At 39.1% G+C, this 15,932-nt stretch overlaps 1 protein-coding gene across 1 annotated transcript in view; it reads right to left on the reverse strand.

The window, feature by feature from the left end:
* Nucleotides 1-15,932, reverse strand: part of LOC134531463 (voltage-dependent calcium channel type A subunit alpha-1) — a 362,182-nt gene that overhangs the window by 62,997 nt on the left and 283,253 nt on the right. The window contains exons 29-31 of the mRNA XM_063367179.1: nucleotides 12,393-12,484; nucleotides 6,449-6,599; nucleotides 589-716 (exon numbers count right to left, since the gene is read on the reverse strand). Of these exons, the coding sequence (XP_063223249.1) occupies nucleotides 589-716; nucleotides 6,449-6,599; nucleotides 12,393-12,484 (371 nt within the window). The remainder of the gene's footprint in view (nucleotides 1-588; nucleotides 717-6,448; nucleotides 6,600-12,392; nucleotides 12,485-15,932) is intronic.

Genomic DNA, 15,932 nt, shown 5'->3' on the forward strand with positions numbered 1-15,932 from the left:
TTTGGTGAACAGTGAGATCGCTAGAGGCGGTGACACTTTACGATTCAGATCAGAGATGTGGGGGGAGCTAGCAAGGAACATCCTACCGTTGACCAGGGATTATTTTGGGAAACCATCGAAAATGAAAAAAGAACAACAGTCAGCTGCAACTCTGACACAATAATCGTGACTGCACACTGGAAATGTGACCTACCCATTAAATATTACAACAGACTATCTTTACAGATGTGGCATAATGTATTATATAGCTTCGAATCCTTACATTCATGTTTTATTTTTCCAAGTGATTTTTTGGAATAGTTTTTAGTGGTTTTTTTCTTAATTTAGATTATTCATTAAGCTTCCTTAATTTATTGTATTCAATAGTGTGGTCCCAATGTTCAGTGTAAAAGTGTTTTTATTTTTATAATGTAGTGTAATAACACGAGTGAATTGTAAACCGACCTAGTGCTGAATTTTGTTTGTGTATAAAATAAAATAAAATAAATAAATAAATAAAAGGGTCAAACCGGGCTTCGGACCCAGGTTCCCTGAAGAGCGAGAGTCGAGTGTAACCACACGAGCGACCCGAGAAGCAGCCCCACTCACGTAGCGTTCGGGTCGTACTCGGCCCAGATCCTGACGAACTCGTCCAGGTGGTGGGCGCCCAGGATGGACGAGTCCCGCGTCAGGTAGTCGAAGTTGTCCATGATGACGGCCACGAACAGGTTCAGCATCTGCAAGGAGAGGGCCGGCCGTCAGTCACGGCCTTGAAGGGTTGTGGGGAGGGGGGGATCGCCGGGAGCGCAACGCGCATGCGCCGTAACGCAGGAGAGGACCAAAGCAAGCGAGGGGAAGGGATTAATGCACTACGTGGAAAGGAGGGGAAACGGAGCCTTGAGGGAGTAGGAGGGGACAGCCACGCCGCGCCGACTCACGCCGATGACGATGAAATTCATTTCACCCTGTTAGCCTCTTTCCCCCTGGACTCAACCAGTTCTTCTACTCCGCTGGCTGTGACACTCGCCTCCTGTTTGCACTTGTAAATACTGTGTGTTAATTTAGTGTATAGTGTTAGAAACGTTTGAATCTTGAACTTCCCGCGCTGCTTGCTAGCAGCGCCAAGTTTTTTAAGTTGGCTGCCTGCCGAGGTGGGTAGCCTTGCAGCTTCCGGCAACCAAGCAACAGATGTGGTTCGACCATCGTGGCGGTTAAGTTGTGCTGTCGTGCACGCTTGCTGCCAATCAAGTTGTTGGCGAGCGAATTGTCATTGATTGTGTCGTTTTATCTGGTTTTTACAGTCTCGTATGTCTCTAGACAAAACACCTCCCACCAAGGTGATCCTTTTTTGATTCCTGACGGGGCCCGAACTGTTTAGGTCGAAAGTGCAGACGTTACCGTGAACTGTGGGTTTTCCCCCACTAATTCATTCCGTCGCTGCTCCACACCCAGTGTCTTCGCACCTCATCGAGAAACTAAATGGCAATTTTCTTTTCCACACTGACACAATATAACTATTGTATTTTTAAATAGATCTCAGAGTTGCGGGCAGGCATCGTGTCTGCGGTGACAGCATTTTATGAAGAAAAGAACACTAGAAATGAGCATAGTTTTTCTGATTAAGCCACAGCCATTGTCTCCTTTCCAACCCAGCTAAACGCAACATTAATAAAAATTTAGTATCTTATTTTATAATGAGATATTTAATTGATTTTGATGATAATGATCAAAAACAACCACAAAAATAACTTTCTGAACCTCTGCTAGGGACATTTTATATAAAAAATTATAATTTCAAAAAAAGGATTTGCGTATGTCGCTCCAGTGGTAGACATTTTTGCAGGGTACTTCAATTTTTTCCACCTCTGTGATCCAAAGGCTTCAATCAATCCATCGATTTACTAAGCAACCAACCAACCAACCAACCCACCAACTAATCAATCCATTCACCTGAAAAATTTTCAGATAGTATTTTTTCCAACACAAAATTTATCAAGAAACAATATAATAATTTTTGTTAGAGAATGGTCTCTATACTGTAGAGGAATATGTGGACAAACACCATCAAAACAAACATTTGGTTGTGGAATGTTGTTTATAAACAGCTCTCTTGGTTTTTCACGTGTCAAATTATGAACATGACAGGAATAGAATTATTTCTACTTATAACAAATATGATATGACTATATAGTGCTATTTCTTTGTACGACTGTGGGCAAAAAAATATATAGGCTTCAATAACAATCATGTTTGCACCCAAAAAAACCCATCAGACAATTGACATAATAAAAAAACAGAATACACTTACACAAGGTATATGAAGTGATTAGATAGTCAAATAATAAGCAATAAAAATATAAGTGAGTAATTAAAGGAATCCATAAAACCGCCAGTCAGTTATATTCTGAGCAGCGCTTGAGACCATGGTAGCTTGGACACATTCACCATTCCTGGCAGGGCACCAGGACAGAATCTGCGGGATGCTACTGGGTTCTATAAGGGTGCTACTGGGCTCTACAGCCTTTACGGAGGTACTACTTGACTATATAAGGGTGCTACTGAGTTCTATAGGGTTACAGAATTCTACCAGCAATTACAAAAGGTGCTATTACGCTCTAAAAGGGTACTACTGGTTTCTATCAGCCTTTACTAAGGTTCTTCTGGGTTCTATAAGGGTGTTACAGGGTTCTATAAGGGTGCTACTGGGCTCTACCAGCCTTTACTGATGTACTACTTGGCTCTACCAGCCTTCACTGAGATACTACTTGGCTCTATAAGAGTGATATCGAGGTCTATAAAGTTGTTAAAGGGTTCTATCAGCATTTACTGAAGAGCTACTGGAAACTACAAGGGTGCTACTAGTCTATAAAAGGGTGCCTTTACTGAGGCTCCACTGGGCTTTAAACGGGTGCTAATGGACGGAACTAATGTGCTACTAGACTCTACTGGCCTCTACCAGCAGGGCATCAATGGTTCTCTTTTTTGCTCATCATAGGGATGATGCGTCATCGGTACGACACTTCGCCACTAAAAGCAAGCATGGATTGAAAATCATCTTTCATTAAGGCATCATCGATATGACACGCCGTCATACATATTACATTCATTTAACCCTGTCATAAAGCCGATGATGGGTCTTACTTTCATTTACTACTGGAAATAATTCTTCCTAATGTGCTCAATAATATATTCTTGTTAAATTTAATGTTTTACCTGAATCTTATATACTCAGAAATAATGTAGATGCGATACATGATGGATCTAAAAAAAACTTATGTAGGTCTCTAAAACAAAATTTGGAACTACTTGTCTCCACTAATAGTTACATGGCATGAATATATAGTATTGTATGTATTGTGTGAATATAAATATTGCAGTGATTATTTTCTCATTATTTTCAAGCACACAAGTTAACATCAACAGGTAATGAAAATAACCCAATTATGGTAAAAGCAGTTGATATAGGTAATAATGTTTCACGTCGAGCAACAAGAGTTTTTGTATTTTTTTGGTTTTATCATAAGTTTCTAAGTAACAAATAAACACTGAAAATAAAATTAATAAAAATGGGCAACACATTTCACAAGATGGCTAAATAACAAAATCATATTAAAAACTATATATTTTCTCAGTTTTACAAATCATTTATTGAGCCTAATATATAGTACTTAAAAATCATAACAGACTTTGGCATGTTGAATGATTTCACTATATTTTGAGTCTAATATGTGATGGGTGTATTGCGGCATATAATGCATAATTATATAAGTATTGAATACAACAGTGGAACATGCATACTAGGACAGAGACATTGAGCCTAAGTTTAATGAATGTTCGTAGTCCTTTTTTCGTTTCGGTAGTATCATATTGGCTGTAAATTGCTAGCAGAACACCAAATACCAAAAAAAAAATGTATGTCCTTCCTACAAATTCACTGCCAACCTTTGCTTATTATCGAATGCTGAACCGTCTTGGCTAAGACGCTGTACCATTTGAAGGAGTGTTATTATGATGCAATCTATGCTCAAATTTTCATGTGGCTGTCATATCTCAGCCGTCGTACCGGAGACGCATCTTCACTATGACGGTGGTGAGTAAATAAAGCAGGCTTGACCTGCAGAGCACTATTAGGGCACTACTGGTCTCTACTCAAGGTTAGTAGAGAGAGGTTGTCTCGATCCCATAAGAACAATGTAGACAGCCCGACACTCCGCTCTGACGTCATCTGCAGCCCCGCCGTTCCCAGCCGTAATACTACACCTGCTGGCTGACGGCTTTCTCTTATCAGCTCGGCTCCTTTCACATGTCTGATACGCAATACTTATAGTATTTCATTTATGCTTGGTAGATTACTGCTAACTATAAATAATCGGTTTGATATGTTTTTCAAATGACAACATTCTGTGACTGAAAACAAGGATGACAGTGACAGTAAAAATTTTCAAAATATCAATGATGAATCCATGATTTTTTAAAAATTAATATAATTAACATGTAACTAGTAAACAAAATGGTTTATTTGTATTTATTCTCAGCAATATTATAATAGGGCCTATTTAGAATAATTGCATATCAATTTCTTAGTGTTTAATAAAAGTAGCCATAGCTGGTCAAAATTTACATAAATAGGTTGTTTCCAGTTTGAAAACAGCCCTCAAGCCATGACTACTTGCATATATGAATAAGGGCCAACAATTTCATCCTCTTTTGCATCATACTCGAGCGTTTTCTTCACTTTTACTTCGTCAAATGAAAGAACAACAATGCGTTCGAAGTCTAGCAACTAAGAACGTGCTACATTCAAAAATTCAAACATGTTTTACTAGGATACCTTTTCTCATGTCAAATGAAGATGCCCATCGTTGAAGAGTTGAATGTCCAGGCAATGGGAAGTTAAGTTTCTGTTTTAAAAATAAATAACATCGCTTACTGAAATAACGAAAAGTAAAGCGAGAGCTATTTCCTCATTGGTCCAGTTTACTTTTTTTTTAACAAAAGTAATAAGTCAATTTGATTTTTTGAAAAAACACTTGAAAGAATATTCCGCATGCGGAACTCTAACGAAGAACTGTTTTTTTTTGTCTGTTTTTAAGATTTACGTTTTCTATTTTGAGTTTTTTCATGACATCCAAATTTAAAACTGACTTTCTTTCGGCAAGAAACAAATTTTCTTTAAGAATTTGGATTTCCTTCCTAAGCATTTCAACCGAGTCATTGTTAGAACAATACTTTGAATGCTTTAACTGACTACAAGAACATGTTTCTTCCTCACTTACATTTTCATTTGAATCTACGATTAATTTACATAATTTCCTACCCCCCCCCCCCCCCCCCCCTGCATTTAACTCGGTCTTTTCGGCGCACACGACTTTCCAATGTTTCTACAGGTGTTGTAATTCCAAGTTTTAATGAAGGTACAGCATTTGGTTTAAGACGTCTTTTAGCGCATGTATTTAACAACTCAGCTTTCAAGTCGCGCTCGTAATCATCATCTGTAAAGTGCTCTGAACATATGTAAGCTGTTTTTAGATTCCACTCACCATCACGTCGGCATTTCTGAACCCACACTTTCAACAGATGATCATCACGTGGGAATCGATGATATTTTATATGATTGGTTTCAGGTAAAGATTTTTTTACCAAACTATTTGTACACACAGCCACTGTACACCGCGTACCTGGCATTTTATGTTTAAATACAACTTGTTAACAGCGTTTAGCCTAATAAAACAAATTCACTTTAAATTCGTGTTCTTAACGTTTTGCCTGCTAGTTATAATTAACGAAGCACCCGTGCACTTATGATATAAGCAACACCAACATTTTATAACACACGCACTCTCAATTAAACTCCTCACAACAATAAATCTCCTTGCATTACGCTGTAGTTTGACACGTTATTACGAGCAGATGTGCTTGTAAACTAAGTAACTGATAGGAGCGGACGGGCTGGCAAGCCGAGCCGGGGCTGCAAGTGACGCGATGCGCAGAACGATGCGCAAGCGATCGAGGCAACCTCTCTCTAATAACCTTGGTCTCTACTAGCCTCTACCAGGTGCTACTGAACACAATTTGGGTGCTTCTGGCCTCTACCTGGTGCTACTGGACACAAATGTGGTACTACCAGCCTCTACCTTGTGCTACTGGATCCAACTGGGGTGCTACCAGCCTCTACCAGGTGCTACTGGACACAACTGGGGTGCTACCAGCCTCTACCTCGTGCTACTGGATCCAACTGGGTTACTACCAGCCTCTACCAGGTACTACTGGACAAAACTGGGGTGCTACCAGCCTCTACCTTGTGCTACTGGATCCAACTGGGGTACTACCAGCCTCTACCAGGTGCTACTGGACACAACTGGGGTGCTACCGGCCTCTACCAGGTGCTACTGGACACAACTGGGGTGCTACCGGCCTCTACTAGGTGCTACTGGACACAACTGGGGTGCTACCAAGCAGCGAAGCTCACCAGGAAGGAACAGAAGAAGATGAAGGAGACGAAGTAGGCGTAGGCCAGATTGGATCCGCACTCGTTGCCCTTCTTGTTGGACAGCGGGTCGCACGGCTGGTTGGCCACGCACGCCAACATGATGTTGGGCCACGCCTCCCCCGTCGCACACCTGTCGCACGTAACCAGCCAATCACGCTTTCTCCCGGGCTTCCGTGCCACTGTGGCTCACATCACCGTCTGGGTTCTAGCCACGACACTGACGTTTCAGACGACATTTCAACTGCCAGCTTCAGAGAAACAGTAGGTATACATTTACATGGTTGCTAAATGAAACTTGACTCAAAAGTGAGTCTGCTAAGATATCATGTTTATTTTACAGTTAATAAGAGTAAAAAACAGTGATAGAACATTATAAATTTTATGTTGGTAATGTGTAACAAAAAATTATTTATTTGTAAAACAGTACTGAGTTTGGTATGTTATTTATAAATTACATGTTTCTTACAGGCATATTATGTTCTGGATAGCTACACTGAAAACACATTACATTGATATTAATCTTGTTATTAATCAAAAATTGTTTTGTCTGATAAGCATACAAAGACTTTGGTAGCAAGAGAACAGCACTCTCGCCACTATTTATACTTACTGTTCATAACATCTTTACTGCATGAACCTAAGAAATATTTTTATTAAAAGCTAAAATAATATTTTAATGCCATGGAACACTGTTCCACTAAAACTCTGACATGGTGGAAACCCAGAATGTAAATACAAAATGGCAGCGACACCCCACTGCAGTTACAGGATGTCACAACGTTGATGTGAAACGTGTTTTCATTTGGAGTATGACAAAGTAAATTCACAAATATAAAAATAATTGGTGCTAACACGAATGAACTTCACGCCGGTTTTAAAATTATTAACGCAATAACAAACTGGGTGAAATACGTGTTGCAAAGAAAAAGAGTTGTTGAAATGCCCAAAACACTGAATCTCAAGCAAACATTTATGAGCTATTACTCCAAAGTTAACAACAAAACAAAGGGAGGAAAAAACGTAGAAAAATTTTTTACTCTCTCATACTTGATAGACACTTGTACATAATTGATCTGTACGAATCATTCCCTTAAAATTTTTAAGTGCTTATAATATTCAGCAGTGGTGCCACTTAACCCAAATTACAACCTGTTTAAAAAAAAAAGGAATTTAACATTAAATTATTTGAATGATATAATGTATTCATTCATCACTTATTGTAAATATGATGCATTGCAAAACAGTAAATGTCATAGCAACTATGAGGTAAAAAAAAAAAAAATAAACAAAATAATTAATTCCACACAGTTAAAATACATCTTAAATTTTTAAAAGTATATACAGTATTTTTCAGGCAAATGCATGTTTAAATAAGTGCTTATTATATGTATTAAACTGGACACAGTACATTCATATAAAATGAATTTTTGTCAAGCAACACCAAATGTAAGGCAGACATTTTAATGATTAAACATTGCACAACAATTAAAGCTGTTTTACTGTTTTTGTTTATGCACAAAAAAAAATTTCCAATATATAGACACACATATGTTGTGATTTTATATGGTACATTATGGTAAAAATCTGTTATGTAAAATTATTTTTAAAAGACATCCTCAATAATATATAGTTTTAAAACAAATTTTGTTGCAAACTTGTTGAATAAATAGGTACCATGTCTTTACAGAATTTTCAATGATTCTTTTTCTATCACTAATAAATTTTTGGTTGAATGATATATAAAATAAATACCAATAACCCCATAAACATCTATTTGTTGTAACACAATGGGTCAAAATTTTAAGAATTTCTAAAATTTAACATAAAAAAAAAATATATATATACGTATACCTTAATTCCAGTATAACAACACAACACATAAGTATAAATAATGAAGTCTATTTATTTGGAAGTTTTTTCTGAGTATTAAAAGCTTTCCAAAAGACAAGTGACTTGAAACAAGCAAATAAAACATTCTTCTCAATATTACCTTTACACATCGTAGAGGGTAAACGGGCGCAAGGAAAGATTCCACTAGTGTTTCAGCTGTTTGCTGACATTCCTCGCTTTGTGGGTGGCTGCACGCAACTTACGTCGAGGACATTGGTGCGATACTACAGACAGTCTCACTCTTAGATCGCATCACATGACTTACGGCGTGCGCTGTTGCCGAATCTCTAACACATTAAGAATTCAGGAGATGTGTTTCTTTGGAATTATTATTGCACAAGCAGCATTTTAAGAACTTATATCATAATTTATAGTATATTTTATACCATCACACTTATAAACTTGTAATAAATCACCAATTTTTATTTACTTTAACTTAAGAAACCGTTCAAACACATTCATTGATAATTGTAACGTAAACGTGATGAGGAACGTAATAATATCACATACCTTTTAATCACTATCGCTACCCCTGACCGAAGTGACACCCTTCCATAACAGCAGCACAGGCTGGCCAGGAGAACGGGGTGGGGATGATGGAGATGACTAGGTTGAAGTGGTTACGGTTAAAAATATATCAAAAACCTCTCCTCGTCATCTTGTAGCTCCTCTCTCTACAGCTCTTCTTTTACGTAATTTTTACAGTTTTCTGTTTGATACGTGGTTATCACCTTGAATTGTTAAGGACTCCATATCATTTACCTTGAAAGTTGTGTTATGAAGTCTCACGAGCAATTTCAGTTGGGTCCACACCATTTCAATTGGGTTGAGCTCGCAATGATATGGGGGGGCAAGCAAAGTGCAGTTCGACCTACGCATCTGGCTACTTCTTCAAGTTTGTATTTTTTTGTACCTATGCCTTTCTCATCCTGCTATGTGTAGTGATTCCCATACTGACACCATAAGGAAAGCTTTTCTCCCCCGCAAGCCAATGTTGCACGGAAGTCGGTTCACACATGAGCCGGCGCCGGGATCGCCAAGGGAATACATCTATGGCATGCCAAAAATGCTTTAGAGATCCGCCTCGACTGAGATGTTTCCCCTCCTTGTTCCCCCTTCCCCTGGTGTAGTGTCTTGGTTGCGTGGCAACGTTTCCCCTCCGCGCCTGCGCTGTTAGTTCGCAGAGCTGTGATTTATGCAACTCTTAATTTTGATTTTGCTTATTAATCATTTGGGATTGTAATGTCTGCAGCTCTTAATATTGTTATCAGTCACGTTCGTAATATTCAGGACTGAGATTTGAATTGTACGTACGATTTGCTTTGTGTATGCTGTGCAGATGTGCTCTATGTGCATGTGTTATGGTTATGACCTGTTATTAGAAAATATAAAGCTATTTGCATGGATCCCTCTTTGTTTCTTTACAAGCAAGTATGAACTAGCTTGAGTCCTTTGAGGCTCGTCACTATAATTGTATGTGAATCAGGAAGGGCGTAAGACCGTGTTTCGTTCTTGTTTTGGCCTAGTATTCCCCTCGCTGGTTCACACATACCGCTACGGTATGGAACACTATCTAAAACAATAACAGATCCCTGTGGAGTGTTTGGTAAAAGTTGTTCGGCAAACCAATTTTCATACCCATCTGCAGTCATTTAATCGCGAGCGTCAGATGTGTTCTTTTTGCACAAGAAAGGGCATAGTTTTGAACAAAACTGTCCTCAGTACCTGCATGCAGTACCAACCTGCAAAACGCGCAACACGTCCTGTAGGAGGTTTAAGGCATGAACCAAGGCTTTCAATGTCTGACTGTCAAGCGCTCTTCACTGTCGTGTCTTTCCATGCATTTTCCACACGGAGCCCACATTTACCCCTGACTCATCTGTATGGATAACTGCTTTCCTAAATCCTCAATCCTTTCTACACATCTCAGTAGGTATGCCGCCACAGAATTATGTCATCATGTTCTAGAAATGCTGCCTTGTTTCTCCTTCTTAAACACTCAAACCCAATGTTGTGAAGGAGTCTATGCAGGGAGGCACCAGGGATATCTGGCAGTGATTCGTCACCTTTCACTTTTGCGAGAACAACATTTAAAGTGGGAAGAATGTTAGCAAGAAAAAAAGTGTGAATGATTCGTTGTAAACCATCGTAAGTTTGTTTACGGAAATTTTTATGTTTGCTTTTCCTTTTTTGTTTTACTTTACCTGGCGTACTTAGGGTACCATGCCACTGCAGTTCCGTCCTAAGGGCGTAAATCGTTCTTTTGGGAAAATCGGCGTGCATTCATTACAATTGTGTTTATTGAAAAATACTTAAATACTTCCAACACAATCTTTTGCTCCCTCCCTTGCAGCCTACCAACGTAGTTTTTTTGGGTGTTCCACCTTCCATAGTCTATATTCATGTAATCCACATAAATGCAGAAAATAAAATCACACACTTGAATAAATAACCTGTTGTGGAGTATTGTGTGGTGTTTTTATCCTGTTGACAACAGAAATTTTTTGCTTGATTTGTGTTTTTTGTCTTTTGGGTGTTTTTTGGTTTTCTTCTACAGAGGGGGTGCTTGGCAATGGCGTGTGTCCGGAAGCTTACATCAAGTCGTTACTGTATTTGTTTTGTACTTGTCCTACATGTTGTGCCCACCGTTGGAGCCTTGTGTTGTTGGTGTGGCATGTTACAAATCAAATAAATAAATAAAATAACTGTAACGAGTCGGACACAACGTGTCGCTTGGTCGTGAGACACGGCACCAACTAGCAGGCTGGTTTTCAGAAAAGTGTCCAAGGAAATATGTAGCTGACTTAAAGAAGTCTTTGTGATTGAACTTACTTGCAGGACAGAACCTCACATCTTCAAATACAGGGCTGTGTTTCATCTCACGGCAGCAGTTTGGGAGAAAGCCTCTATTGCAACGCACTCTTGTGCTGATAAGACATGTCTTCGCAGCTATGGACACAAAAGCTGTAGGAGCAATTGAGAAAGTGTTGCTTTTAAAAATAAATGCCATTTATTTTGATCATATTTAATAATAAAAAAAATGTTTTCTGCTGATCAACTTTTTGTTGTTTCACTTACTGAGAAAATGCCTTTTAGGATCAAAAATATAATTATAGCTGAAATATGAAGAGTTTTTGTCTTGAGATTTATTTGATAGCATTGTAAAGCATTAATTTACTAATCAAAAATATTGAATACACTTGTAGGTTAGTTTTTTTTAATGTGATGCAGTTTGGAATACTTCATAACAGTTCCCAGTGAAGAAGTTACATTTTACAATTATATTATCTCTTAAAATACCATTAAGTATGCAAAATATATACCATCTGATGCATATTTTTTGATGCTATATATACTAAATGCAAAAACATTTAGTCCAAAAAATAAAATTTTCAATTTGTATGATATATAGCAACAGCGCGTATAGAAACAAGGACCGTGCTGACGGCAGTCGGCATGTGTTGGAAAGAGAGAAAGCGCTCATTTACTTCCACGCTGCAATCTAAGAGTGGGACGCTCTACAGCAGATGACATCTGACACTCAGGTTACGTCAGATGACTTGTGATCACAGAATCAAAATTTCACTTTGATGTGGTGCAAGCCCACACACTTTCTGTCGTCACTGTACGTTACAGTGAGCGAAGGTGTAGATAGGTCCATCAACGGGTGAGCGATTTACGGGACAGCATGGCGAGCTACATACACCTGCGTGTTCCCTGAAGCAGTCGGAAGTGAATTGTGACATTCGCAAATTATAATTAGTGGTATGGATTATAAAGATGTAGTGTAGGCATACATTCAAAGTTTTGTAGCCTGGAGCACATCCGACCAGTACGTCTCAGGAAAACATCTTCTGTTTCGTGCTCCCATGGTTTCACTTGAGAAGCTGCGATGTTGCTGCACGTCCGGCGCGTGGCAGTCGGGACTCACCTGGCGAGGGCAGACTCCAGGAGCGCGGGGGAGCGTGTGGAGCACCAACCTGTCTCGGGAGCGGGCGCGACGCGAGCGAGGGGGGCCCCGCCCAGCACTTACCTGAACAGCAGCATGAGACCCTGGACAAAGCTGCGGAAGTTGTTGTGTCTCGAGATGGCCGTCTCGGGGTCCAGCTGAATGTTACCAAACACCTACAGCCAACAGTCGACATGGTAGAGAACCACGGCCACGCGTCGGCCCGGGCCAGAGAGAGAGAGAGAGAGGGGGGGGGGGGGGAGAGAGAGAGAGAGTCAATGAGAGTCGGTGAGACAGGCAGGCACTCGGCAGACGCTTACACCACTACAGACACGACTACACACGCTACCTCCACTACCTCGACACACTCAAGTATGCTAAGGCAGCTGTTCACGACATTCAGAATGCATTTACGTTGAACACCTCCCTTAAACGTTGCCCCAGGCGGTGTTCCTACAGGCCAATAGGTTCGGTGTCGCTCTCAGCCAACTCTGGCACTGATCTGGTGGTGTGATCATGATGCAAGCTTAGTGGCTTCGAAAGGACGTGCAGAGCCAGGCTCACGAACACGATAACTGATGACGGAAAGAGAGCTGCCTGCTTACGGGAAGTACAGGGTCTGAAGGGTGCAAGTAAAAAAATAAAAAAGAACTTGATCGCTTGTTAAGACAGTGTGGTTAAATCGTAGGTCACATAGATAACTAGCTTTAGATTTTTTAAAAATTCAGTTTTGGCATGGGTAAGTGACTAATCATTTCTATTTTGATTCTTGTAGAATTATCAATGATTTTATAAATGCATTCCTTTTTATGTAACAATAAACTGATAAGTACTAGGATAAAGTGAAACTTAAATTCTTAAATGCTGTGAAGTAAGTACACAAAATATTGTGAACAATTAGTGTTGGAAAATTAAAGAGAAAACTTAAAATCTGAATTTAATATTTAACTTATTTGAAGCTGTCTTATATTTGAGGCAAATTCGATGTTATTCCAGATAGTTTCACATTCCAAGTAATCATGGATGCAATGATACCCTACACTGGAAGTGTCACAACTCTGATCATATTTAAAATAAGAAATAATTTCAGTTAAATTGTATTCCTGTATGTGTTACAGGCACCCTATTGTACACAGATTATTCAGGTTACCCACCGGGAGGGCGTCTGGTTGGACAACTATCACGCTGAAGAGCATGCGGCAATCTGGTGACGAGGACTCGAGGCCTGATAGTCCGCCCTCAACTCCCAACATGACTCATCGAGGTCGTCGCCGACACTACTGGTTTTATCTTCTGCCGTGTTGTCAATGCGAAACCCCGGCAACTCGACTTTGTGATGACGCAAATGACTGTAAAAATGGGAAGGACTGCGCGAGTCAAACGACAAAGTGGACACGCATGGAGGTCTCCTGACAAGACCTGCAGGCAAGCTCTGTCTCCCTCATCAGTTGCGCCAGTGCTGTGCTCTTGCAAAGTCCAACACGGCGCTACACCGCTCGTCTCACAGGCGTCGTCTCAAATAGTTTTACCTAATCCATGCTAAAACACCAATGCAAGTGCCGGGAAACTAATGATTTTACACTGCCGATTGCATTCGAGGGACCATCAAGTTTTGGATTTATGTAGCTACGTGATTGTTTCTACGTAATATAATTACTTTTTTTTTTTTTTAAATTTTAAGTAAATGCTTGTGAATGCCACAACTCAAAAAATAAAAATGTTTACGTAACAACATGACACTACACACCAATCAGCACAAAAGTCGTTCTGCAAGTGCCTACTTATAAAAAATACAATCTAGCACTAAAGTAACCACTAGAGATACCCAGTTAGAAACACACTAGACCTATCTAGTCATTACAGTTACACGGGCTGCTTCCAAAAGCTACGACTGAAATTACCAAGCACGACTACTAGCCACAGTGAGATGATACAGTTTGTATAACGAAACTACCACAACGCCGTTAGTGAGTTCCGAACCATGAACTCCTTTCGACAGACTCATAACAGGCTGGCCTCGAATAAGTCAAATGATCTTAATATCAATTTGAACCCACGACTTTGCTGAAATAAACGAGCTCTGCAAGTGAAGCGTGAAAGGAGCGCAGATTTAAAACTGGACGTAACGCTCGCGCGAGGCCACGGTTGTGAGTCCGTCTGCAGGAGTCGTCGCGGTGGTTTGCCGCACTTGCTGCGGACCAACTCACCGGAAAAGAAGCAAAAGAGCACCGAAGAAAGTTTGAAAGTTGTTATGTCGATTGAGTGCTGAATCGGGCACAAACTTCATGTTTCCAAAAACCTTGAAAAACAGCCCCCAAACATGAAAAAACTACATATCTTGTGTCCAACTAGCTTTTTAACTACTGTGACTTAGTCCAGTAAACTTAAAACCTAGAGACAGAAATGTGCATTAATGACTGAATTCAACGCCAAAGTTGAAATGTGTGAACTCTTTCAAGAAGAGGTTTTGGAACTAACAATATAAATTAAAAGATATTCAGTTTTTTATGATGCTACAATCTGTGTAAGTTAAGTTTTATTAAAGTGGTGAAGACCAGGTTGAATTAAGACACTGAAGTGGCAGTGTTAATGATCAAAGAACATTCTTAATCTCCAAATTAATTCACTGAAGATGAACTTGGAAATGCACAGTAAAAATTATCCTGTCACTCTAGTTATTGGTTCTCCAATTTTAGACAAGTAACTTTATCAAAATTAAAAGATTTTCTCTCAGTTTAGCTACCTAACATTCAGTTTCTGCAGCACTTAAACCGTTTTAATGCAGCCAGATTTTCAGATCAAGTTGTTAATAAGTGCAAACCTTTTGTCATAATTTGTGCTTTACCGTAATCAGCGCTAGAACTACCATGAAAAAACCATGCCATGATCCTATAGTTACATCTCTTTTGGGGTAATGTTTCCAGAACTTTTAACTTAAGTCTTCATCTTGCAGTTTAAATAATTCATTCATAGAAACACAAAGTAGGAAATATTATCCTGACTTGATATGCCAGTTCATTTTTCACACAGTGGGGCTTGGTAAAAGTATATTAGAGACTCAATTTAAACTCAAAAATAAGTAGTTCATTTGGATACTGGCTTAACTTTTGAGGATGGCACAAAACCAGACTTGAAAAGTGCTCTCCTATTTATAGTTGCCAAAAAAACAATACAAGGAAACCGACTCCAAAAGAGATGACAGTAACCGTGATCTAAACATTCTGAAATAAAATCTATTTTGTATCTATCATGTACTAACAGTTTCAATACAATGGCTATATTGTAACACTATTGACTAATGGGCTATTGCACCTACGTCTTGGTTTAACACAAGTATCAGTAATGCTAATGAGTATCATTTATGATACTTTTTCAGCAGTTAAATAAGCTATTAGAAAGAATAGAAATATATAATATTAAGTAACTACTCTAACAACACACACCTAGTAATCACAATTAAAAAAATATAAGTTCCATTAGAATATTGATAATTAAACTAAAACTAAACTGCTTAGGTTCTTAGTAGTAGCTTGGTTTCAATCTGTACTCTTCAACTTAACGATATTTGTCTATTTCTGTTCATTTAATTAATATAGTAAGTAGGTATATTCCTTCGCATTGCGA

The sequence above is a fragment of the Bacillus rossius genome, chromosome 1, assembly GCF_032445375.1.
Source record: "Bacillus rossius redtenbacheri isolate Brsri chromosome 1, Brsri_v3, whole genome shotgun sequence".
Classification (NCBI taxonomy): Eukaryota; Metazoa; Arthropoda; class Insecta; order Phasmatodea; family Bacillidae; genus Bacillus; species Bacillus rossius.